Genomic DNA, 27,510 nt, shown 5'->3' with positions numbered 1-27,510 from the left:
TCAGCACAGCGAGCAGAAAGCACGGTTGTAGATTGCGTGTGCTAGCGGGCCGGGTCTAGCAGATGGATCTTCGTGGTCGTTGCAACGGGAAGCCTGTTGAAACCACAGACGATTACGTCGGCAGACCAGTCGTGATGGATCGGCAGGGCTCCGTGTCGACTCTAGGAGGTCCCGTCCCGTTGACAGAGAGGTAGATAGCCGGGAGATGTGCCTGACTCAAGGCTAGCTCAAGGCTGATTAGCCAACAACAACGTTCATTTGGTTGCAGCTAGCTAGTTGTGATTATCCAGTGTTAATGGTCCAGTGATTCAGTGATTCCGGCAGAAAATCAGATAACTCGCTGTGCAGACAGTGCAGACTGGCCGATAATAGTCCAGGCTAGAGCTGGCTGGTAGGTAGTGCATCATCGAGAGCATCCTGACTGGTTGCATCACCGCCTGGTATGGCAACTGCTCGGCCTCCGACCGCAAGGCACTACAGAGGGTAGTGCGTACGGCCCAGTACATCACTGGGGCCAAGCTTCCTGCCATCCAGGACCTCTATACCAGGCGGTGTCAGAGGAAGGCCCTAAAGATGGTCAAAGACTCCAGCCACCCTAGTCATAGACTGTTCTCTCTGCTACTGCATGGCAATTGGTACCGGAGCACCAAGTCTAGGTCCAAAAGTCTTCTTAACAGCTTCTACCCCCAAGCCATAAGACTCCTGAACAGCTAATCATGGCTACCCAGACTATTTGCTACCCGAACATTTGATTTGATTTGATTCCATATGTGTTATTTCATAGTTTTGATGTCTTCACTATTATTCTACAATGTAAAAAATAGTAAAACTATAGAAACACCCTTGAATGAGTAGGTGTGTCCAAACTTTTGACTGGTAGTGTATATTTACAAAAAAATATATGGGGGATTGGAAATTATTTAGACAATTATATTGATGGAAGCCACAATCCATCTGCAATATTAAAGCTGATCCACCCCCTAAAAATATATATATTATGTCCCCCCCACTTCTAAAACCAAAGTTGCGCCCCTGAAAATATGCATCTTGCGTCTTCAGGAGCTTTTCTGCGGAGTCATTACAAGGAATCCTGTCGATGAATGCTCCGTCCTCACAGGCACCTGAGCCTGTTAAGGGATGTGATTTGAATGTGACTGAAGGAGTGGGATGGTTGTTTTGATTTTTGTATTATCTTGTTTCAATACCCCGTACAGTAGGTGGCGTCAATACACCAATAGGTGTAGTCTGCCATAAAACTTTAAAGAAGAAGAAGTGCCCTTGTCCCAACGTGGCATTTGTGTCAAACTTGATGAAACTGAGGACTTTGTTTTTTTTTAATTAAGAGAAAGAACTATTCTGTTACGCCAAGGTATTTATAGTAATTCATTTAAAGCATGATATCATATTGTGTTACATTATTGCTTTTATTTGAGAATAAAAACAATGAATATATAAAGTGAAACAGACAGACTGTTTAGATGGCGTAAAATATATCGTTTTCGAACTGCTTGTTTTTACCTTCTTTTGAAATAACGAGAAATGGGAAGCATGTTCACTACTCTTCCAACTTAAGTATTTTTTATAAACTATATCGTACTTGTGCCTTTAGCGTGATTATCTTTTTGGGTTGCATGGTTGGGCTTGGACGCCGCTGCTTTGTAAACTTCAACAGTTGTTGCATCAGATTCTTCAGTTTAGCCTGCTTCCCAAATGAGACTAGTTTGAGTAGTGTTATTATATCCACCTGGTATGATAAAGTCGTCATTCACTTTTTTTCAAGTAACTTTCAAGTAGGCCTAGTATGACCTCTAAACTATGTAATAGAATTCTAAAGAAAAAACAAGACAGAAAGGACAATAGTGGAAGTGAAATCGCACACGCAGAAAGTTGCAACGTGGAATAGGTAGGTATTTGCCATTCCATGGGAAAAGGAAATGTGGGTGGACAGCAGCAGTCACAACATATTACTTGGGGTATAAACCATTATATACGGTCTATGCCTCTATGGTTTAAATAGCAGTGGCATCATTATGGGGGTTTCATACCATATGCTATTTACATTGTTTTGTCTATATAGAATTTTTTTTAACGAATGACATTGGCTTTTGATTTATAAATATGTGAACGTGTTCCATCATTTGTCACATTTGCATTTATCACATAAAATAAAATAAATAAAAATACCACCTTAGGCAGATGAGAGTATTTATTTTAACCCAACAATAGTATACCAGGCCATCGTCCATGTGACAGCAAATAAGGTTAATATTATTTTTACTTTTCTTTTTGTGTGTTAATATTTCTAAAGAAATTATGACAGAGAAAAAAATGTTGATGGAGGTATTTGTTGATGCTGATTGAGTGGTTTTAAAAATAAACCTCCGAAATTCTCACATTCAGTACAGAATAATTTTGTTGTGCATAAGAATAATTATGGAGCCCCCTGCCCCCATAATACTCGAAGGGGGCGCTCAGTGGATGGGCGTGCCGTGGAAATACACACGCCCACACAAAAACGCGCGTGTTTTCTTCTTTGAGGTCGCTCTGGAATTGGATTAATATCGTTTAATAATCTATACTAGAGCTATTGTTGGAACCAGGATGTATGTTCATGTGAATTTGTAAGCAATCGCACACGTTTCTTGATCCCACTTATAGCTACCTCACTACGGAGGGAATCTGGTTGTAGCGGCAGGTAGCTTAGTGTTGATGTTGGATTGGGTGGATGCCACATGTTTCGGTACTACTGTTAGCTAGCTAGCTAGCTAAGTTAGCTAGCTTGGAGTTTGTTCTTTTTACGTCGCTGACGGTCCTTACCCACGGCTTCTACACAGGACATTTTTTATTTAACATACAAGAGGTCAGGTGAGTCTTTTTCAGCATGAAGACATGCCATTTTAGACATGTGAATTGAACTGAGTGGCGTGATGCGTTTAGCTGATACAACCGGGTATCTTCACCCATCATTGTCAATGTCTTGTATGTGCTATAGCAGGCCACCTCTAATGTGTCGTGATAGTAATAGTTTGGTGCTTCTACATGTAAAGGACTGGCGATTATCTGGTGATTACATAAAAAAAAACATCGTAAGTGGTAATATCACTTTTTGGATGAGACAATGGCTTGTTGTGTTGTCACATGGTGAGTGCCCCTCTTTCCTAATTCTCTGGATGTTGTACAGTGCTGTGTTACAGTGGGAACTGGCTACATAATAGAGCCCCTAAAATAAAATAAGTGCTGTTTAGCTGTAGGGTCGTTCCATTTGATTTCAATCACTTTTTGACAGCACCCCCCTTTGATTGGTCATATGACACGTGGTCCTCTGTAGCTCAGCTGGTAGAGCACGGCGCTTGTAACGCCAGGGTAGTGGGTTCGATGCCCGAGACCACCCATACTCAAAAATGTATGCACGCATGACTGTAAGTCGCTTTGGATAAAAGCGTCTGCTAAATGGCATATTATTATATTAAATAGAGGTATTCGGTCACTGAGGTATAAAACAACGATCAGTGCTATCTGGGATCCTTGGGACGTACATACCTTAACCCTTACAAAAAGAACGGCTCTACCTACGCAAGGAATCCTTGGGACATCCCAACTCTGACGTCACCCCATTGAAGTTGACATTTAAAATGGTTAAGGTTAGGGTTTAGGGCAGGGGTGTCAAACTCATTTTAGCTCAGGGGCCACATGGAGGAAAATCTATTCCCAAGTGGGCCGGACCGGAAAAATCATGGTGTATATATAACTTATAAACAACAACTTCAGATTGTTTTCTTTGTTTTAATACGATCAACATACAACATAAAGCTGGAGCCTGAGGACAGTGTGTCCAAAATAGTACAAGCACAACATCACTATTAATCATAAAACACGTCAAGTTTATTTGAAAATTCTAAAGAAAAAGAACACACAAACACACAATGCCTCAGTGATGAACAGAACTGTTTCACAGATCACAGAACTATATCAGGGTGTCATTTCTCAGGCAGAAATGTAGATAAAAATAATGAAATCCTGTTCCCCAAACAAGTGCAAGAACCACAGAGTCAAGAATAGGTTAAATATACAAATAAAATAAAAACAATTAAAAACAATAGCACATCAACATAAAAACATATAAACATAAAGCTGGAGCCTGAGGACAGTGTCCAAAAGCACAACATCACTATTAATCATAAAACACCAAGTTATTTGAAAGTTCTGAGGACAAAGAACACACAAACACACAATGCCTCAGTGATTAACATAACTGTTTCACAGATCACAGAACTATATCAGGGTGTCATTTCTCAGGCAGAAATGTAGATAAAAATAATGAAATCCTGTTCCCCAAACAAGTGCAAGAACCACAGAGTCAAGAATAGGTTAAATATACAAATAAAATCAATTAAAAACAATAGCACATCAACATAAAAACATATAAACATAAATCTGAAAGCGTTGCTCAAACTCCCGTAACAGTCCCGTTATTTTATCTTTGAACCGCTTCATGTCTGCCACATGTTTGGTCGCGCACACATTTTTCAGACAGGGGAAGTGAGCTGCATCACCACCGGCAAGTTGCGTCTCCCACAATGACAGCTTCAACTTGAAAGAACGTATGCTGTCATAATACTGCGTGACAACTTTGTTGTGCCCTTGCAGCTGTTTGTTCAAGTTATTCAGGTGCTCTGTAACGTCCACCATAAATGCAAGGTCCTGCATCCATTCTGCGGAATGAAATTCTAACACTGGTTTGCCCTTTTCTTCCATGAACTGTTCAATTTCTTCTCGTAAATCAAAGAAACGCCTCAGCACAGCACCTCGGCTTAACCATCTTACCTCAGTGTGGTATGGCAGGCCATAGATGTGGTCTTTCTCTCTGAGAAGGCTGTCAAACTGACGGTGATTCAGGCTTCTGGATCGGATGAAATTAACAGTTTGGATGACCACCTTCATGACGTTATCCATCTTTAATGACTTGCAACACAAAGCCTCCTGGTGCAAAATACAGTGAAAAGTCAAAAAATCACATCCTCCATTTGCAGATTGCACTTTCTCTCTGAACTTTGTCACAACGCCTGCTTTTTTCCCGATCATTGAGGACGCACCATCTGTAGCCAGGCTGACAGCGCGGGACCAGTCCACTCCGACCCTGTCCAGCGCGCCGACAAGTGCGGTAAAAATATCAGCTGCTGTCGTTGTGTCTTTCATCGGCACCAACTCCACGAACTCCTCGGTGACGGTCAATGTGTCATCAACTCCGCGGATGAAAATGGCCAGTTGTGCAACATCTGTAATGTCCGTGCTTTCATCAATTGCAACCGAAAACGCAATAAATGACTTTACTTTTTGCTTCAACTGGCTGTCCAAATCCACTGAAAGATCGGAAATCCTGTCTGCAACTGTGTTTCTTGTCAGGCTGATATTTGCAAAAGCCTGCCGCTTTTCAGGGCACACAATCTCCGCTGCCTTCATCATGCATGTTTTTACAAATTCACCCTCACTAAATGGTTTTGAAGCCACTGCGATTTCATTAGCAATGAGGTAGCTAGCTTTCACTGCAGCGTCACTGATGTCTCGGCTGTGAGTGAACACAGACTGCTGTTTCTTCAGACCCGCCAACAGTTCATTCACCTTCTCTCATCTCCGCTGTCCTTGAAAGTTGTCATATTTGTCGGCATGAAGACTCACATAGTGGCGACGAAGGTTATATTCTTTCAGCACTGCAACATGCTCTGAACACACCAAACATACAGCTTTCCCATTCAATTCCGTGAATAAATAGGATGGCCATTTTTCTTCGAACACTCTGCACTCTGCGTCCACTTTTCTCTTTTTTGACAGAGACATATTGGGGCAATGAGAGTGCCAAAGCACATAATGTTAAAAGTAGAAGCCGTAATAAATATTGCGGGCAAAACAAAGTAGCTCATTGGCTGCACGTGCTTGACCTACTTGCTCTGCCCCGGTATAAACAGTTTGCTTGCTTAACACAATTGCTATTGCGCCATCCAGTGGACGCAATTGGAACAGCAGTTTTATTTTATTGAAAAAAAAAAATCTATTTTTTTTTCAAAATCATCTCGCGGGCCGGATTAAACCCGTTTGCGGGCCTGATCCGGCCCGCGGGCCGGACGTTTGACACCCCTGGTTTAGGGTAAGGATGTCCCAAGGATCCCGGATTGCACTAACCCGCACACCAGTGGTGGGTTTGGCCTTCGAGAAAACAATGAATATGCAGAAAAAAACGAATCCCTACTGTAAAATATGGTGGTGGATCTTTGTTGTTGTGCTATTTTGCTTCCACTGGTCCTGAGGCCCGTGTTAAGGTCAACAGCATCATGAACAAGTACCAGGGGCTGCATTTATAAACGGTGCAAAATATGCCCCGAAACATGCATGCACCAGTTTTCACGCAACAGTTAGCATTTATAAAAACGTACTTGATGTGTGAAAGTGCTTTTCCTACTGCAAACTTTGGACCATGTGTAGGCACAGTTTCTAGTGGTTGAAGTATTGCATTGCAAGAAGGCAAAAGTAGCCTATTGCACATTTTTATTATATTTTATTACACCTTTATTTAACCAGGTAAGCCAGTTGAGAACAAGTTCTCATTTACAACTGCGACCTGGCCAAGATAAAGCAAAGCAGTGCGATTTAAAAACAACAACACAGAGTTACATATGGGGTAAACAAAACATAAAGTAAAAAATACAACAGAAAATATATATATATGTACAATGTGTGCGAATGTAGTAAATGATGGAGGTAAGGCAATAAATAGGCTATAGTGCAAAATAGTTACAATTTCGTATTAACACTGGAATGAGAGATGTGCAAAAGATGATGTGCAAATAGAGATACTGGGGTGCAAATTAGCAAAATAAATAACAATATGGGGATGAGGTAGTTGGATGGGCTAATTACAGATGGGCTGTGTACAGGTGCAGTGATCGGTAAGCTGCTCTGACAACTGATGCCTAAAGTTGGTGAGGGAGATAAGTCTCCAGCTTCAGAGATTTTTGCAGTTCGTTCCAGTCATTGGCAGCAGAGAACTGGAAGGAATGGCGGCCAAAGGAGGTGTTGGCTTTGGGGATGACCAGTGAGAGATACCTGCTGGAGCGCAGACTACGGGTGGGTGTTGCTACGGTGACCAGTGAGCTAAGATAAGACTGGGATTTGCCTAGCAGTCATTTATAGATGACCTGGAGCCAGTGGGTTTGGCGACGAATATGTAGTGAGGGCCAGCCAACAAGAGCGTACAGGTCACAATGGTGGGTAGTATATGGGGCTTTGGTGACAAAACGGATGGCACTGTGATAGACTACATCCAATTTGCTGAGTAGAGTGTTGGAGGCTATTTTGTAAATGACATCGCCGAAGTCAAGGATCGGTAGGATAGTCAATTTTACGAGGGCATGTTTGGCAGCATGAGTGAAGGAGGCTTTGTTGCAAAATAGGAAGCTGATTCTAGATTTAACTTTGGATTGGAGATTCTTAATGTGAGTCTGGAAGGAGAGTTTACAGTCTAACCAGTCACCTAGGTATTTGTAGTTGTCCACATACTCTAGGTCAGACCCGCCGAGAGTAGTGATTCTAGTCGGGTGGGCGGGTGCAAGCAGCGTTCGGTTGAAGAGCATGCATTTAGTTTTACTAGTGTTTAAGAGCAGTTGGAGGCTACTGAAGGAGTGTTGTATGGCATTGAAGCTCGTTTGGAGGTTTGTTAACACAGTGTCCAATGAAGGGCCAGATGTATACAAAATGGTGTCGTCTGCGTAGAGGTGGATCTGAGGGTCACCAGCAGCAAGAGCGACGTCATTGATATACACGGAGAAGAGTCGGCCCAAGAATTGAACCCTGTGGCACCCCCATAGAGACTGCCATAGGTCCAGACAACAGGCCCTCCGATTTGACACATTTAACTCTATCTGAGAAGTAGTTGGTGAACCAGGCGAGGCAGTCATTTGAGAAACCAAGGCTATTTAGTCTGCCAATAAGAATGCGGTGGTTGACAGAGTCGAAAGCCTTGGCCAGGTCGATGAAGACGGCTGCACAGTACTGTCTATTATCGATTGCGGTTATAATATCGTTTAGGACCTTGAGCGTGACTGAAATGCACCCATGACCAGCTCGGAAACCAGAATGAGGTCAATATCCATCCAGGATACCCGGGCCAGGTCAATTAGAAAGGCCTGCTCGCTAAAGTGTTTTAGGTAGCGTTTGACTGTGATGAGGGGTGGTCGTTTGACCGCGGACCCATTACGGATGCAGGCAATAAGGCAGTGATCGCTGAGTTCCTGGTTGAAGACAGCGGAGGGGTATTTAGAGGGTAAATTTGTCAGGATGATATCTATGAGGGTGCCCATGTTTACAGATGTTGGGTTGTACCTGGTAGGTTCGTTGATAATTTGTGTGAGATTAGGGGGGGTCTAGTTTAGATTGTAGGTTTGCCGGGGTGTTAAGCATATCCCAGTTTAGGTCACCAAGCAGTACGAACTCTGAGGATAGATGGGGGGGCAATCAGTTCACATATTGTGTCCAGGGCACAGCTCGGGGCTGAGGTGGGCTGTAGCAAGCGGCAACAGTGAGAGACTTATTTCTGGAAAGGTGGATTTTTATAAGAATAAGCTCAAACTGTTTGGGCACAGACTTGGATAGTATGATAGAGCTCTGCAGGCTATCTCTACAGTAGATTGCAACCCCACCCCCTTTGGCAGTTCTATCGAGACGGAAAATGTTGTAGTTGGGGATGGAAATTTCAGAAATTTTGGTGGCCTTCCTAAGCCAGGATTCAGACACTGCTAGAACATCAGGGTTGGCGGAGTGTGCTAACGCAGTGAATAACTCAAATTTAGGGAGGAGGCTTCTGATGTTAACGTGCAAGAAACCAAGGCTTTTACGGTTACAGAAGTCAACAAATGATAACGCCTGGGGAGTAGGAGTGATACTGGGGGCTACAGGGCCTGTGTTAACCTCTACATCACCAGAGGAACAGAGGAGGAGTAGAATAAGGATACGGCTAAAGGCTTTAAGAACTGGTCTTCTAGTGTGTTGGGTACAGAGAAAAAAAGGGGCAGATTTCCGGGCGTTGTAGAATAGATTCAGGGCATTATGTACAGACAAGGATATGGAAGGATATGAGTACAGTGGAGGTAAACCTAAGCGTTGGGTAACGATGAAAGAGATAGCATCACTGGATGCACCGATTTAGTCTGTCTCCGCGGGTGGGTCAAAGGAGCTGTCTAAGGCAGGTTGAGCTGGGCTGGGGGCTCTACAGTAAAATAGTACAATAAGAAATAACCGAAACAGCAATAAGTAAGGCATATTGACATGGGAGAGAGGCATAAAGCAATTACAGGTGTTATTCGAGAGAGCTATGACAACAGCTGGTAATGGCGACAAAGTTTGGGCTGAGGCTAAACATAAACAGGATGCGGTACCGTATAAAGGAACAGTCCAGCAGGCATCAGCTGTATAGCTAAGTTATCATAAGGTCCGGTGAACAGCAATAGGAGAGTTCGGAGGTAGCTCGGGGGCTACTACAGCACTGGCGAGCAAGAGGCCCGGCTTGCGTGTGCTAGCGGGCCGGGGCTAGCAGATGGATCTTCGTGGTTGACGTCGTAACGGGAAGCGTGTTGAAACCACATCAGACGATTTCGTTGGCAAATCAGTCGTGTTGGATCGGCGGGGCTCCGTGTCAACACTAGGAGGTCCCGTCCGGTTGACAGAGAGGTACATAGCCGGGAGATGGGCCTGACTCGAGGCTAGCTCAAGGCTAACTGGTGCTTGCTAAGGGGCAATGTTAATTAGCCAACTACAACAGCCATTTGGTTGCAGCTAGCTGGTAGCGATGATCCGGCACTAGGGTCCAGAGATTCCGGCAGAAAATCCGATATGCTCTGGGTCGATAGCACGCTGTGCAGACTGGCCGACAAATTGTCCAGGCTAGAGCTAGAGCTGGCGGTGGGTACTGGAACCATGTCATCCAAAAAGTTATACTTTTGAATCATCTGTCCATAGAATGTTCTTCCACGAGTCTTGATGATCATCCAGGTGCTTTTTGGCAAACTTGAGTCAACTTTTTGGACGAGATGGGTCCCATTATGCCTTGCGAAAACCAAACACTGCATTCCACAGTAAGAACATCTTACCAAAGGTCAAGCATGGTGGTGGTGGTGTGATGGTTTGGGGATGCTTTGCTGCCTCAGGACCTGGATGACATGCCTTAATAGAAGGAACCATGAATTCTGCTCTGTATCAGAGAATTCTACAGGAGAATGTCAGACCATCCGTCTGTGAGCTGAAGCTGAAGCGCAGCTGGGTCATGCAGCAAGACAACGATCCAAAACACACAATCAAGTCTACATGAAAATTGCTAAAAAGCAACATTGGAAGTTTTGGAATGGCCTAGTCAAAGTCCAGACCTAATCCCAATTGAGATGTTGTGGCAGGACTTGAAACGAGCAGTTCATACTTGAAAACCCACACGTCACTGAGTTAAAGCAGTTCTGCATGGAAGAGTGGGCCAAAATTCCTCCACAGCGACGTGAGAGACTGATCAACAACTACAGGAAGCATTTGGTTGGAGTCATTGCAGCTAAAGGTGGCACAACCAGTTACTGAGTGTAACGGGGCAATTACTTTTTCACACAGGGGAATTGGGTGTTGCATAACTTTATTTATGAAATAAATTAAATAAATATGTAATTGTTGTGTTATTTGTTCACTTATGTTCCCTTTATCTAATATTAGGTTTTGGTTGAAGATCTGGTAACATTCGGTATCACAAATATGCAAAAGTAGAGAAAATTAGAAAGGGGGCAAATACTTTTTCATAGCACTGTATTTGTTGTTTTAAATTATACTGTCAATCATTGTTCCCTCAAAAACAAAATGTGGCACTGAGCAAATTTCAGGCCTGCTGAGCGCAAATTTGAACGTTCTGAAAATTCTGTGCAACTTCCAGCGCGCGGACACTGAGGCTGTACCCGCTTTAAGTTAGTTTTAACAGTGGCCAAGTTGGCTACTGTGGCTATTTGATCATAATGTAGGCCTACCAGAGTGGCCTACCATCAAAAACAATGAAGAAAATGCATCCCATAACATTTTAACATGGAAATAGCTGTTCTATCATTCAGCCTACAGTAGCAGCCAATGTGGGGTGTTCAATGTAGATTCCATGAGACTTTTGGAAAAAAACATGCAGTGCTTGACATTAACCTGTTTATCCACTAGTCCTTCAGACAAGGAGGTGACTGATAATGTTGTGTTGTTTGATGCAAGAAACCACTTTACAAAATAAAATGCATTATTATTCCCATACCATTATTACAGAGAATCAGACAAATTATGCTACCCTCTGCCTATTGGCTACTTAGTTTATTCAAGCCTGTCTCAAAATATAACACTGCCCCTTTAAGACAAAAAAAAACTTTACCTGACTCGCTTTTCAAAGATGTCTAGAAATGTACACGTTTTGTGCTCTTGTAGGAAGCAATCACTCCCCTATTGCTGACTACAAATGATCAATAACTGGGCTAATAACTCACTAACTAGCAAAGGATATGAACAAAATGTGCACACGTGGCTACATGCAGCTCTCGCTTTGATCACAAAACAAGTGCATCTACTCACAACCACTCATGCTGTAAACAGTTCAACGTAAATGGCACAGATCCATATATGGCAATGGTCTATTTGCATATAGGCCTACTGCAGCTCTGATTGGCTATGCCGCACTGGTCTGCGTAGAGTACTGGCTGAGTCGTGCGCAATAGAATCGTACTCCATGCGTTCTGCCTACAACAACATCTCTTGCATAGTTTGTTTTGTTTCGGTATGTTGCATTGCAAGTGGCTAATATTGCGTTGATTCGATCACAATTGCCACAGTAAAGGGTGGGGTATCCAAAATGGGTCTACTTTGAGCACCTTTTATCTATTGAATGTTTTGGCATTCGGTGTCTAAAAAGTCACTTTCTGACCCCTTCTTTCATGGGCAAACATGTATGGAAAGTTTTCAATCAAAAGGGATGCTGTCAAAAAGTGATTGAATTCAAATGGATTTACCCAATAGACTAGGCTTTTTGCTTGGTGTGCCCACTTTCGATTCACCCCATGCATTTAGTATCCTAGATGCATATGGCATATTACTAGCCACACTATACCTTATGGCTGGGACGATACCAGTATCGCAATATTTTTTCCATGGCAAAAATGAAAACATGAAGCAGACCAAATTCTGTTCCTTTAAACACCTGTTGTATGTAACATATTGTCTGCTATAGCTTGGAAAATAAATGTAAATGTGTATCTGGATGACAAACTTTGTTTCCAACATTAGGGCTGTTTTCCTAAAGAAGTTAAATCTGCTTCGTGTTTTGTTTCCCTGCCACGATACTAATGAGTGTCTCGATACTGGTATTGTCCCGGCCCTACTAAATTGTATTGTTTCCGTCTTCTGTTAGATGGAGAAGCCTCCCCTGCCCAATGACGATGACACGGCGGTGACACCAGAGTCTCAGCTGGGCTGCTTGGCTGGCGAGGATAGTCAGGAGGGTGTAGTGGAGCCCCCTGCCCGGGATGGCTGGGACAGTAAAGTGGAGTATTTCCTGGCTCAGGTGGGATTCAGCGTTGGCCTGGGCAACGTGTGGAGGTTCCCCTACCTCTGCCATCAAAATGGAGGAGGTGAGGATGGTGTCAATCAGTGGGTAAACATTTTTAGTCATTTAGCAGACACTTATCCAGTGACTGACAGTAGTGAAGTACATACATTTTCATATTTCTTTCTCACCTGGGCCCATACTCACAACACGTCTCTGATTATTATTCCTGGTCTAGGATCAGTTTTGCCTTTTTAGATAATTATGAAAAAGATTACATGGACAAGGGGGACCTGATCCAAGATCAGCACTCCTGCTCTGAGACGTGTTATGAATACTGGCAAAGGTCTGAGGAGGCAAACTACTTGAACATTTTCCTCTAATCTTTGCTGTGAATGAATTTGTCTTGGAAAACAATATCTCAGTATTGCTTTTTAGTGCATCTTAAAATGTCCTAATGGATTTGCCAATATGATTAAATTACTATCCTCGCTGTCATGTTAACAAACACTTGGCACAAGGTCAGTTTTGTTTTTTAGCCCTCATGAACACTTTTATATTTTACTCCCTCCCACAGGGGCCTTTCTCCTCTTATACGTGCTGCTCATGATCCTGGTGGGCATTCCCCTGTTCTTCCTGGAGCTGGCGGCTGGTCAGTCCATCCGGCAGGGCAGCATCGGGGTGTGGAAGCACATCTCTCCCAAGCTGGCGGGGATCGGCTACTCCAGCTGTGTGGTGAGAGATTAAACAAAGCAGCTTCCCGCTAGTCATACAAAAGCGGTCACCTGGGGCAGATTCATTACGCCAATTTTGTTGCAAAACTTTTCTTAAACGGAACAGGGAGGACTTACCTGAATTTGTCCAATAGAAACTCTTGTTTGCTTTGTTTGCTACCCTTTTGTTTTTTTAAACAGTTTCCATAATGAATACACCCCTAACCTGACTACACATGGCCCAAGGCCAAAGATTAGCAATGCTTCAGTTTGAGCACGAGATTTGAAATCCTATGGGCGCATTGCAATTGACATTACATAACAACACTTGACTGGAGAGCGTTCTAATAGAGTTGAAAGTTGTATCCCAAACATGTTATAAATATCAGGGTGTCGTATGAACATGAAATACCTGGTAGGAGATCCTATCACCAGCTTGAAGGAGACAAGAATGTGTTACTAACCCATGTAAACTTTTTCTCATTTTCAGGTGTGTTTTTTTGTTGCTCTCTACTACAACGTGATCATCAGCTGGAGCCTTTTCTACTTAGGAAACTCATTTCAGTATCCGCTACCTTGGAAAGAGTGTCCTGAACACGGTAACACAACTGGTAAGGTAACACTCCCATGGCCACGACCCATCTGGGCCCGCAGTGGCTCGTGGGTCGGCGTACCCACATCCATACACACGCATGCAGTCAGAGCCCGACCCTCTTGACAGTGACAGTTTTTTGGGGGGCAATTTTATAACACATTTCAATCAATTCTACTCATTTTGCCATGGGGCGGAGAGAATATTGTGCAGTTTTACAGCTAATTTTCTGCAAGTATGCACATTTAACCATAGGGCGGAGACAAATGTGTTCAGTTTTTAATATGATATTTGATGGTCAGTGCCCCCCCCCCCATCAGTAATTTGACCATGCTTACTGCAAGTTTAGATAGTCTAGTGGCCAGCTAATTTACCAATACATTTCTTTTTTGCTGACATGAGCTAATTTAGTGACTCAGTGACTGACATAACAATAGAAAAACTGCTGATGCACAACCAAAATTCGAAATTGCACCTTTTTTTGTGTGGAAATTGATCCGCTGGAGCCGCCAGTTGCCTATCCCTGCCGTATATAGTGGACTACTTTTGAGAAAGGGGGCCCCATAAAGTGTACTAAATTAGGAATAGGTTGGTATTTCAGACACAACAATCAATCATATTCGTTGTCTAACATTTTCACCTGACCATTGCTTTGTGTCTTAATCTCAGTGGAGGAATGTGTTGCCAGCAGTCCTACCACCTACTTCTGGTTCCGGAAGGCTCTTAACATCACCGACTCCATCGACAATACGGGCGAGTTTAACCACGTCATCACCTGCTGCCTGCTGGCCGCCTGGACCATCGTCTGCTTGGGGATGTTCAAGGGCATCAAGTCCTCTGCCAAGGTACTGAATGTTCTGCTTCAAGGAGAAGTTTACCCAAAATCCAGAAACTCCCAAGTGATTCCAAACAACTAGTTCAGTGGAGTTTGCCCTCTCCCCCAAATTTCACTGTTTTCCGATAAAAGATAGAGGTGCAGAAGACGGTTAGGAGCAATTAGAAATATGTAAAACTCCTGCAGCCAGCCTTGCATCGCTGCGTGTGTGTAGCAAGCACACACATATGAACGAGACATGCAATCTGAAATGATGGGGACAGAAAACCGAAGGATACTGAAAGTCACAGCTGTTGCTACTGTATTTCCATGGGACTAGATCTGGCACAGTGCCAAAATACAAAGGCGTGTTTGAGAAGTGAACGCGACAAAGCGAGTGTGTGGAGCTATGTAGCCTAGCCTGATTCTTGACGTTCGAGGTGTTCTTATTGTGTTATTACCATTGCACCATGTCATGTAGACATACAGTGCCTTCGGAAAGTATTCAGACACCTTGACCTTTTCTACATTTTGTTACGTTACATCCTTATTCTAAAAATGAGTAAAAAAAACACAATAAAACCTCAATCTACACACAATGCCCCATAATGATAATGCAAAAACAGGTTTTTAGACATTTTTGCTCATTTATAAAAAACTGAAATATACATTTACATAAGTATTCAGACCCTTTACTCAGTACTTTGTTGAAGCACCTTTGGCAGCGATTACAGCATTGATTCTTCTTCTTCTTGGGTATGACGCTACAAGCTTGGCACACCTGTATTTGGGGCGTTTCTCCCATTCTTCTCTGCAGATCCTCTCGAGCTTGTCAGGTTGGATGGGGAGCGTTGCTGCACAGCTATTTTCAGGTTTCTCTAGAGATGTTAGATCGGGTTCAAGTCCGGGCTCAGGCTGGGCCACTCAAGGACATTCAGAGGCTTGTCCCGAAGCCACTCCTGCGTTGTCTAGGCTGTGTGCTTAGGGTCGTTGTCCTGTTGGAAGGTGAACCTTCGCCCCAGTCTGAGGTCCTGAGCGCTCTGGAGCAGGTTTTCTTCAAGGATCTCTCTGTACTTTGCTCCGTTCATCTTTGCCTCGATCCTGACTAGTCTCCCAGTTCCTGCCGCTGAAAAACAACGCCACAGCATGATGCTGCCACCACCATGCTTCACCCTAGGGATGGGGCCAGGTTTCCTCCAGACATGACGCTTGACATTCAGGCCAAAGAGTTCAATCTTGTTTTTCATGGTCTGAGAGTCTTTAGGTGCCTTTTGGCAAACTCCAAGCGAGCTGTCATGTGCCTTTTTACTGAGGAGTGGCTTCCGTCTTGCCACTCTACCATAAAGGCCTGATTGGTGGAGTGCTTCCAGAGACCTTCTGGAAGGTACTCCCATCTCCACAGAGGAACTCTGGAGCTCTGTCAGAGTGACCATCGTGTTTTTGGTCACCTCCCTGACCAAGGCCCTTCTCCCCCGATTGCTCAGTTTGGCCGGCTCTAGGAAGAGTCTTGGTGGTTCCAAACTTCTTCCATTTAAGAATGATGGAGGCCACTGTGTTTTTGGGGACCTTCAATGCTGCAGACATTTTTGGTACCCTTCCCCAGATCTGTGCCTTGACACAATGCTGTCTCGAAGCTCTATGGACAATTCCTTCGACCTCATGGCTTGGTTTTTGCTCTGACATGCACTGTCAACTGTGGGACCTTTATATAGACAGGTGTGTGCCTTTCCAAATCATGTCCAATCAGTTTTAATTTACCACAGGTGGACTACAATCAAGTTGTAGAAACAACTCAAGGATGATCAATGGAAACAGGATGCACCTGAGCTCAATTTAGAATAGCATAGGGTCTGAATACTTACGTACATAAGGTATTTCAGTTTTTAATTTTTAAATGTGCAAACATTTCGCTTTGTCATTATGGGGTATTGTGTGAGATTGCTGAGGAGATATATATATATATATATATTTTAAATCAATTTCAAAATAAGGCTGTTATACGTAACAAAATGTGGAAAAAGTCAAGGGGTCTGAATACTTTCCGAAGGCACTGTATAGGCCTAGGTGCTCTACAGGTTATGTACAGTATTTGACAGGGAGTTGAGACAATTAGACATTGTGTCACCTTACATTGCAGATTAGAATATCCCAAAAACGTTGTGATAAATATACAGGCTGATTTGGCTAATGTGAAAACAGAAACCCACTAACGGTCCCTGTCATAGAGGTTTATGATAAGCGATCTTTCAATCAAGTTTAGCAACTTACTAGTTAGATAATTGTCCATTTGGCCCTGCTGGAACAGGAAATCTGAGTCAACCCACCCAAGCAAGGACTTCTACACCCCAGCTTCAGTCTGATGAAATGACTGAATCTGTAACTGTGTGTGTGGGCTGAGTCAGACTCTGGTAAGGGCATATTTGCTGTGTAAAAAAAACATTTGTAGATTCTAGTATGGCCATAGGCCTGTCTGTGTAAATGTTTGGAATGTTCCCATTCTGAAGTATCCCACTGACGTCAAACTTCACGGAAGCCTTTCAATTCCTTCGGTACTAAACGGAGAACTACAATCAAAATTACATAGCATATGTCATCACTCTTGGTTGACTAAGTTGATGGAGATTCAAGAGATCCTTATAAATAAACGTTTTCCCTGCTGTAAGCCTTATCTACCCCTCCTTCTCCTCTCTTCCAAGGTGATGTATTTCTCCTCGGTCTTCCCCTATGTGGTGCTGATGTGTTTCCTCATCAGAGGGCTGATGCTGGACGGGGCTGCAGAGGGCATCAAGTACATGTTCTACCCTAAGGTATCATAATCATCCACCCAGCACACTGCTTGTATGAACGATAGTTATAAGGGAAAATTGAGGGGCTTTAACTGTTTTATAACTGTAATTCTGGTTTGCTCCAAAGGGGTATGTGGTTCAGAATTTCTCCGCTTTTGCAACCATGGCAATTCACAAACTCCTCGCAATCATGCACTAGGCCTAGATACACTACATGACCAAAAGTATGTGGACACCTGCTCGTCGAACATCTCATTCCGAAATCATGGGCATTAATATGGAGTTGGTCCCCCTTTGCTGCTATAACAGCATCAACTCTTCTGGGAAGGCTTTCCACTAGATGTTGGAACATTGCTGTGGGGACTTACTTCCAGAGGCAGGTTGGAACTCTGTAGCGAGTGTTGCAACCGAGGACAGACGTATTTTACACTCTTCAGCACTCGGCGGTCCCGTTCTGTGAGCTTGTGGCCTACTACTTCGCGGCTGAGCCGTTGTTGCTCCTAGACGTTTCCACTTCACAATAACAGCACTTACAGTTGACCAGGGCAGAAATCTAGCAGGGCAGAAATTTGACGAACTGACTTGTTGAAAAGGTGGCAACCTATGACAGTGCCACAGTGAAAGTCACTGAGCTCTTCAGTAAGGCCATTCTACTGCCAATGTTTGTCTATGGAAATTGCATGGCTGTCAACAACTGGTGTGGCTGAAATAGCCGAATCCACTAATTTGAAGGGGTGTCCACATACTTTTGTGTATATAGTGTATCTATCATGGTAAGATTCAAAGTGCACCATGCCATTGTTTCTCCATTGACTCTCTTTCCCTCGCTCTCTTCCCCCCCTCTCTCTTTCCCCCTCTCTCCCTCCCTCTTTCCCCCTCTCCCCCTCCCTCTTTTCCCCTCTCCCCCTCCCTCTTTCCCCCTCTCCCCCTCCCTCTTTTCCCCTCTCCCCCTCCCTCTTTCCCCCTCTCCCCCTCCCTCTTTTCCCCTCTCCCCCTCCCTCTTTCCCCCTCTCCCCCTCCCTCTTTCCCCCTCTCCCCCTCCCTCTTTTCCCCTCTCCCCCTCCCTCTTTTCCCCTCTCCCCCTCCCTCTTTTCCCCTCTATCCCCCTCCCTCTTTTCCCCCTATCCCCCTCCCTCTTTTCCCCCTATCCCCCCTCACTCTTTTTCCCCTCCCTCGCTCTTTTCTTCCTTCCATCCAGCTGGAGATCTGGGGTGAGGTGCAGGTGTGGCGCCAGGCGGCCACGCAGGTTTTCTTCGCCCTGGGCCTGGGCTTTGGTTCGGTCATCGCCTATTCCTCCTACAACCCACGCAGCAACAACTGCCACCGCGACGCCCTCACTGTCTCCACCATCAACTTTCTCACCTCCGTCCTCGCCACGCTGGTGGTGTTTGCCGTGCTGGGATTCCGCGCCAGGGAAGTTGCCATGCGCTGCGTGAAGGAGTGAGTGTGTGTGTGTGTGTGTGTGTGTGTTTTATTTTTTGCTCAGAACTTGAAGGCCAAATAAAATCACCTGCGGGCCAGTTGGAGAAACCTCTTATATGTCATACCTACTCGGTCAGAAAAACCTCTGGGCCATTGCTAAAATGTATAATAAACTGACTGCTTGTTCTCCACCCTCCCCTCTCTCAGTAACTTGGAGAAGCTGTCGGAGCAGTTCTCAGTGGGCCCTCTTGACCGGGACCTGCTGCCCAGGTTCAACATCTCTGACCCCAGCTCGGTGCCCCTGGAGGCCTACAGGGACTGGTTCAAGGGTCACGGAGCCAAGGTCCCTGGGAACCTCACTGACTGCAGCCTGGAGGAGGAGATGAACAAGGTAAACGGTTGATCTTGCACTCAAGCCTGCCTCTTCTTTTACTGCATTCTTTGAGTTACAGCTTTTCCCTCTTTATTTGCAAACCAACCTAACCTGCCTGTTTGTTGCTCCTCCCACTCATTATAAATTAACTAATTGCATTTTAGCAATTGCTAGAATGTATATAAAATGTAAAGATAAAGTTTGGCTCTGTTGAGATGCTATGTCATGATAAATGTAAATCTCTCTTTCTCTCTCTCTGCCTCTGTCCCTTTCTCCTTATCCTTCCTCTCTCGCAGGGTGTGGAGGGCACAGGGCTGGCGTTCATAGCCTTCACAGAGGCCATGACTCTGTTCCCGGGCAGTCCCTTCTGGTCAGCTCTGTTCTTCCTCATGCTGCTCAACCTGGGCCTTAGCACCATGTTCGGCACAATGGAGGGCATCCTCACACCCCTCACTGACAACTTCAAAGTGCTTAAGCGCCACAAGACCATGCTCACAGGTAAAGAGTGTGTCGTGACCCCATCAGGCAGCCCAACATGAGTTTGAGAATAGGGTTTAATATTTTTTTTCACAAATGTACCAATTTTCCTTCCCGAGAAAATTGGTAGCATCCCGGTATTCCTGTTCAAACTGGAAATGCAATTTAAAAGCATATAATTTCAGGGGGAAAAAATCTGACATGACTATACCACTGTAAATCGAGAAATATACACATGGATTGAACTGTTTGATGTACAGTGCATTCGGAAAGTATTAAGACCCCTTGACTTTTTCCACATTTTGTTACGTTACAGCCTTATTCTAAAATTGATTAAATAGTTTTTTCCCCCTCATCAATTTACACACAATACCCCATAATGACGACAGCAAAAACGTTTTGCTAATAAAAAACCTGGAAATATCACATTTACATAAGTATTCAGACTCTTTACTCAGTACTTTGTTGAAGCACCTTTGGTGCTCCACAAGCAGTGTGCAGACGTTTTTTGGTACCCTTCCCCAGATCTGTGCCTTGACAAAATCCTGTCTTGGAGCTCTACGGACAATTCCGTCGACCTCATGGCTTGGTTTTTACTTTGACATGCACTGTCAACTGTGGGACCTTATATAGACAGGGGTGTGCCTTTCCAAATCATGTCCAATCCGTTGAATTTACCCCAGGTGGACTCCAATCAAGTTGCAGAAACATCTTAAGGATGATCAATGGAAACAGGATGCACCAGAGCTCAATTTCGAGTCTCATAGCAAAGGTTCTGAATTCTTATGTAAATAAGGTATTACTGTTTTCTGTTTTTAATACATTTGCAAACATTTCTAAAAATGTTTTCGCTTTATCGTTATGGGGTATTGTGTGTAGATTGATGAGGAAAATTGTTAATTTAATCAATTTTAGAATAAGGCTGTAATGTACCAAAATGTGGAGAAGGTGTCTGAATACTTTCCGAATCCACTGTATTTGTTGCAATTTAATTAACTCAAAAAAGTTTGTCCAAAGTCTCCACCATATTTCATTGATGTAGCCTAGTTTTTATGTAGGCCTATAAAGCACTGTTGGCCTACTGGTGAAATGTTATAAGGTTATTACAGCCTAGTGAATATTGGCTGTTTTTACTTTATGATAACCTGCTTATAGTGGTGACTTTGTCACAGGGAACATATCAGATTCTCCTCTAAACAAAGCAAGTAGCGGAGATTCAGCAGCATGGATAGCGCCGCGGTTGATCAATTGCCCGCGAATGCTCTTGCTTTTGTAGTGTAACATCATGTTGAGTAAATATGGCAGGCTGTTAGCGTTGTGATGACTGGTCTAATGTATGAATGAAGCCAGAGAGTTGATATGTCCAATTCATGCAGCTATTTGCACGTGCCTATTTTGCATTAGTGTGGCATAGAAATTGTATATTATTGGTCCTGTCATTATTTTTCTCAGGAAACAGGAAGGAGTTTGGTCGGGAAATCTCGGGATACCGTTTACCGGTATTAAACCCTATTTGGGAACCACTGGAAGAAAACTATACAGATCAAGTCAAGAACAATAAAGCCTTGTTCACGTTGGCAGTTTGAAGTGACTTAAATCCAATATTTTTGCACATCCGATTCGAATCTGTTATTTTTCCTGCGGTCTGAACAGCCAAAAAGCACATGTAATCTGATATTTCACAGCACATTTCAAACCACCTTCGTAGGTTGCAAATGTATTGGATTTGAGTCACTTCAAACTGCCAACATGAACAAGGCTTTATTGTTCTTGACTTGATCTGTATAGTTTTCATCCAGTGGATATTTCTCGCCACATTTCAAACCACCTGCGTAGGTGGTTTGAAATCAGATATAAATCTGATTCCTGGCCATGATTTATTTGGTCTCAAGTGGTTTTTAGACATATCTGGTTACTTGCTAGCTACTCTGACAGTTTTGACAATAATATTTGGTAGCTAACTAGCTTGTTAATTGTTTACAGACAAATTAGTGAATGTGCTAGAAAGCTAAATGGCTACCTAGCTAGCTATACTGAGCAAAAATAAAAATGCAACATGTAAAGTGTTGGTCCCATGTTTCATGAGCTGACATAAAAGATCCCAGAAATGTTCCATATGCACAAAAATATATAATTTCTGTAAAATGTTGTCCGCAAATTTGTTTACATCCCTGTTAGTGAGCAATTTTCATTTGCCAAGATAATCCATCCACCTGACAGGTGAACAATATCAAGATGCTGATTAAACAGCACGGTCATTACACAGGTGCACCTTGTGCTGGGGACAATAAAAGGCCACTGTAAAATGTGCAGTTTTGTCACACAACACAATGCCACAGACGTCTCAAGTTTTGAAAGAGGGTGCAATTGGCATGCTGATTGCAGGAATGTCCACCAGAGCTGTTGCCAGAAAATATAATGTTAATTTCTCTACCATAAGTCACCTCAAACGTCGTTTTTGAGAATTTGGCAGTACGTCCAACCGGCCTCACAACCGCAGACTACGTTTAACCACGCCAGCCCAGGGCCACCACATCCGGCTTCTTAACCTGCGGGACCAGCTACCTGGGCAGCTGATGAAACTGACAAGTATTTCTGTCTGTAATAAAGCCCATTTGTGGGGAAAAACTAATTCTGATTGGCTGGGCCTGGTTCCCCAGTGGGTGGGCCTATGCCCTCCCAGGCCCACTCATGGCTGCACCCCTGCCCAGTCATGTGCAATCCATAGATTAGGGCCTAATTAATTCATTTCAGTTGACTGATTTCGTTATATGAACTGTAACTCAGTAAAATCGTTGAAATTGTTGCATGTTGCGTTTATATTTTTTGTTCAGTATAGATGACTGCTCTGGCTAGCCAAAAAGGACTTGTTTTGAAATTTGGATAATCTTATCCTTTGAGGCTTTAAAAGTGTTCTTACACTATGATTTTGAACATTCAAAGGAACTGGGAAACGTCCATGGCAGGCATTGTTGTCACATTAGCTTGCTACATAACTTCTGAGTGATGGGAAGCACGAGCACCACCACCAATCAGCGTACACCACTCAATCAATCAATTTTATTTTATATAGCCCTTCTTACATCAGCTAATATCTCGAAGTGCTGTACAGAAACCCAGCCTAAAACCCCAAACAGCTAGTAATGCAGGTGTAGAAGCACGGTGGCTAGGAAAAACTCCCTAGAAAGGCGAAAGCCTAGGAAGAAACCTAGAGAGGAACCAGGCTATGAGGGGTGGCCAGTCCTCTTCTGGCTGTGCCGGGTGGAGATTATAACAGAACCATGCCAAGATGTTCAAAAATGTTCATAAGTGACAAGCATGGTCAAATAATAATCAGGAATAAATCTCAGTTGGCTTTTCATAGCCGATCATTAAGAGTTGAAAACAGCAGGTCTGGGACAGGTAGGGGTTCCATAACCGCAGGCAGAACAGTTGAAACTGGAATAGCAGCAAGGCCAGGCGGACTGGGGACAGCAAGGAGTCACCACGGCCGGTAGTCCCGACGTATGGTCCTAGGGCTCAGGTCTCTCAGTTGGCTTTTCATAGCCGATCATTAAAGAGTTGAAAACAGCAGGTCTGGGACAGGTAGGGGTTTCGTAGCCGCAGGCAGAACAGTTGAAACTGGAATAGCAGCAAGGCCAGGCGGACTGGGGACAGCAAGGTGTCACCACTGCGCACACACCCGTCGTTACTATTACAACTAGCGTAGCCATGTCAGCAAATGACTGCGGTCTGAACAAACACACATCCAATTTGGTAACTTGTATCTTGCTGTTTAGACTGTCCAGTATTTCAAAGATTTGAAAAACAAAACAGATTTGAGCATTAAGGCCTGCAGTGTGACAAGGCTAAAATGTCTTATTGACATGGGAGTATTAAGACTATCACATTCTTCCCAGTTTGCGCATATATTACGACAACATTTTGTAACGTTTTGGTGTTCGGCAGGTTTTTTTTTCAGCTGTTCGAGCACACCATTTTTTTTTCTTGAGGCAAGTCGATGTTCGTTAGCCGACGTCGACGCCCCTTCGTCTGTGATTGGTCAACAGTACTACTCCTAATAGGAGTGGGACCTATGGACGGGATTCTTCAATGAAGTGTTTGTCATTTAACAAGGGAGGACTAGTTTTCATGCACATTTTTTCACTTCAGAAATACTGCACCAAACATCTTAGTTAAATGTATAATTGCGCGATTAAGACCTGCTTGGTAAAAACAAACTTAATTACAGATATCGTGATTTATCTATTTTGAGGAAGTGTATCCTGGCTAAGTTGTTGCTACGGCGTCTTAAGAGGGACTAACATTAATTATATTTCTTGTTTTTCAAGCAAAGGTATTTTCAGGGCGTGCGAGGCACAGACGTTTTCTTCGCCGAGTTCTGCTAGGAGGAAACCAAACTTAGTATGCGGTCGCCTTTATAAAATGGCATCATAATGGAGTCTGAGTGTTAGTCCTGACTCCTCTTTAGTAAATATGCCAAGTCTATGTGTGGGGTCTGTAACGTTCTCCCTCTATCCCCCAGTGTGTAGCTGCGTCGTCGGCTTCCTGATTGGCATGCTGTTTACGCAGCGCTGTGGGAACTACTTTGTGATGATGTTTGACGACTACTCTGCCACCCTGCCCCTCATCATCGTGGTGGTGTTTGAGTGTTTCAGCGTGTCCTGGGTGTACGGCGCTGACCGGTATGAACCTATTAACTACACTGACTGCAGAAACCACATGACAAACCTCCGAAATTAGATGAGACCATTTCTTTCCAGAAAGAGGAATATTCATTAAAGACATGCTCTGGTACATTGATGACTAGTAAGTCTTTTTTTTAAACCTCCCGCTTTGTAGTGATGTGTCAATGTGTAGATCATACATGCATAATCTATGAGCAGATTACCTAAATTAGCCACGAAGTCTCTAGTTTGAAAGCAACTGTTTTTTGGAAGGTGTGCAGTGGCATTTTCCCAACATTTACCCCCACATGGGCCAGCCCCCTAGCAAATCGAGTTTCAGCCAATGAGCTTCAGCCCCACGCCATTTGAGTGACAGCTAGCAAGACACACACACAGTAGAGCGAGAGAGAACACGTGGTGCACATATCTGCAATTTTCAGGGACCACTTTTGGCTCGTGGCCACTACTTTCAGAACTACTGGCTAAAAAGTGTACAAAAGTACCGGAGAATATATTTAATGAAGAAATGTAGTCACACTTGAATTATTCAGGGTAGAAGAAAGTGGCTCCAGATGTGGATTTAGAACATCGATCCTTCAGGTTGACTCGCTGTGTCTGTCTGTTCCCCCTTGTCTCTCACTGACTATTGCCTTGTATATCTCAATGTTCAGGTTCCTTGATGACATAGAGAAGATGCTGCACTGGCGCCCTCCTGTGGTCTATAAATACCTGTGGAAGTATGTGTGTCTGCTGGCCATGCTGGGGCTGCTTGGAGCCAGCCTGCTGAAGATGTGCTTCAAACGGCCCACCTACACTGCCTGGAACAGAGAAACGGTTAGGCGACACTAGGCTGCTCATCCTTCCCCCCCCCCAACTCCAAGGCTACTTTACCATGGTCAATATATGATCAATTCACTAGTTTAAGGACCAGACATTGAAATGGGTTTAGAATACTTGAGGAAATTGCATGGGATGTGAGAAGGATTTAGGAGGGGAATGAGAACGGGCCGGATGAAGCCAAAGGCTGCAGATGAAGGATCCGGGGCAGACTCTAGAGTTTGGCTTTGAGTCTCAGGTAGACATAGTCAGGCCATGATAGTTAGGCTTTTGTGATGATGGCAATCTCTAAAATCCCCTCCTCCCCCAGGAGATCCTTGGAAGAACCCAAGCGGTACTAGATAGAAGGGATGCAAAACGTGATAAGGCGCAACATCACATGCACTGCAGAACAAAGAGGAACGTTCGTCTGGTTTAAGTAGGGTGGCAGTGGTGATTTGAGAGTGAGGATAGGTGTGGAGGCTGATTAGCAATGAGTTGCAGCTGATGCTGTTGAGGTGCTGTGTTCACAGCAACTAGTTAAAGTGTTGGAACAGGCCTGGAAGCTGAATTGGCAGTTCGTAGCAGCCGGTGCTTGTTGAGTTAGTAGGGAGCTGCGTTCAAGGCAACTAGTTAGTGTTGCATTCATGTCTAGTCCTCTCCTACATTTTTGTTCATTCTTAACACCATTATATGAACTGCAGTTCTTGTGACAATAGGGATATCATTAAGATTCTGCCTTTCTCTCTGTTTTACTTACCATTCTGTCCTCCCTGTGTATGCCTGTTCACGTCTTGGTCTCTACCTGCCCTGCCCACCTGTTTACATTGTCTGTGCCTATTGCTCTCTCACTTTGATCGTATTATATTTAAGCAATAAGGCCAAAGGGGGTGTGGTATATGGCCAATATACCATGGCTAAGGGCTGTTCTTATGCATGATGCAACGCGGAGTGCCTGGACACAGCCCTTATCCATGGTATATTGGCCATATTGCTATTATAAACTGGTTACAAACGTAATTAGAGTAGTTAAAATAAATGTTTTGTCTTACCTGTGGTATACTGTCTGATATACCACGGCTGTCAACCAATCAGCATTCAGGGCTCGAACCACCCAGTTTATAATTGTATTTAATCATCTCGGTCTCTCCCTCAGGCCTCAGAGGTGACTCTGGACTACCCTGACTGGGCCCTGGGCGTCTTGGCTGTTTTGATCATATTCGCCACGTTGCCTGTTCCCCTGGGGTACATCCACTCCATACTGAGGAACAGAACTAGACGCAACTCCATAGGAAGTGGCCTGGGAACGGACATGGGGGGCGTATACACTAAGTGCAGCACCGTGGAGTGTGACACCCCCGTAGCCGCCCTATTGGACGAACACCTGGAAAGGAATGGAATACCTAAGGATTCTCCCTCGCCATTGGCCGAGGAGAACCTCCGGCTCCTCCCACAGAGGGAAGGGGCGGAAGATATAGATGATTCAACCAGCGTGTAAGGGGGAGGAGAAAACAGAAGGACTAAAAGAGGGAAATATGAGCTGCTAGCTGTCTTGATGTCAGATATTACATCCTGGTACCATGGAAGAATGTATACTGATGTATACATTGAAAAATGTATCTTTTTAAAGATGAAATTACTAGTTTTAAAAGGTCCTCTGCTTTCAGATGTTGCTCTATTTTAAATAATATGAATGCAGCCATGTCGGGTTACATTTCATTTTTTATACAGTAGTCCAGAGAGGTGAAAAACTGTGCTTTGTCAGTAAAATCCCTAAGGCTCAAACTATTGTTTATAAGTGAGGAGATATGTGTTGCCAAGACGTTGCCCCAAATGTTCAAACCTGCAACCCACCTAAGGTGTTTTTCCACACCACTTTTTTTTAACATCCCATACTTAGTTACTTACAGATAATGCTCATGATATGGGGCGGTAGAGAACTCTTAAGTACTGGAATATTCCCTTCCGCCACAGGTTGGGTGGAAAAGTATAGTTCCACTGTATGATTGTGTTTCTAAGTGAAAGCAGGAAAAGTTACACAGACCGCCCTTGTAACATGTCCTGCAAATATGTTTTGATGTAACTTGGTGAATGCAGGTGCAAAAAGGGTGACAAAATATTTTTTCTTGATGTTTGCCTTCAGTACTAATTACCATACAGAACAGAAGTCATCCACGCACTTGTCAATTAAGACATTGATGGAAATGTGTATAAACTGAATTGCATGTTTTTCAGTTTTAGCCTAAATGTTAACGATCCTTGCC

At 43.8% G+C, this 27,510-nt stretch overlaps 1 protein-coding gene across 3 annotated transcripts; it reads left to right on the top strand.

Moving 5' to 3' along the window:
- The first annotated feature begins 1,189 nt into the window (after positions 1 to 1,189).
- LOC121567767 (sodium-dependent neutral amino acid transporter B(0)AT2) lies at positions 1,190 to 27,510 on the top strand. Of its 3 annotated transcripts, none has more exons than XM_041878032.2 (12): positions 1,190 to 1,369; positions 12,452 to 12,671; positions 13,164 to 13,321; positions 13,790 to 13,910; positions 14,561 to 14,736; positions 17,402 to 17,512; positions 18,690 to 18,931; positions 19,121 to 19,304; positions 19,583 to 19,784; positions 24,289 to 24,448; positions 25,102 to 25,264; positions 26,403 to 27,510. In XM_041878032.2, the coding sequence occupies exons 2-12, from the start codon at positions 12,452 to 12,454 to the stop codon at positions 26,742 to 26,744; spliced, it is 2,079 nt and encodes a 692-aa protein (XP_041733966.1). In that variant the 5' UTR covers positions 1,190 to 1,369; the 3' UTR covers positions 26,745 to 27,510. The 3 variants fall into 3 exon arrangements, with proteins under 3 accessions (XP_041733966.1, XP_041733985.1, XP_041733976.1); XM_041878051.2 differs by lacking the exon at positions 1,190 to 1,369 and adding an exon at positions 1,391 to 1,903; XM_041878042.2 differs by lacking the exon at positions 1,190 to 1,369 and adding an exon at positions 2,517 to 2,865.

The sequence above is a fragment of the Coregonus clupeaformis genome, chromosome 1 (assembly GCF_020615455.1).
Source record: "Coregonus clupeaformis isolate EN_2021a chromosome 1, ASM2061545v1, whole genome shotgun sequence".
In the NCBI taxonomy this organism is placed as follows: Eukaryota; Metazoa; Chordata; class Actinopteri; order Salmoniformes; family Salmonidae; genus Coregonus; species Coregonus clupeaformis.
The sequence above is the reverse complement of the archived record's forward strand: the minus strand, read 5'-3'. Positions and strand labels throughout refer to the sequence as shown.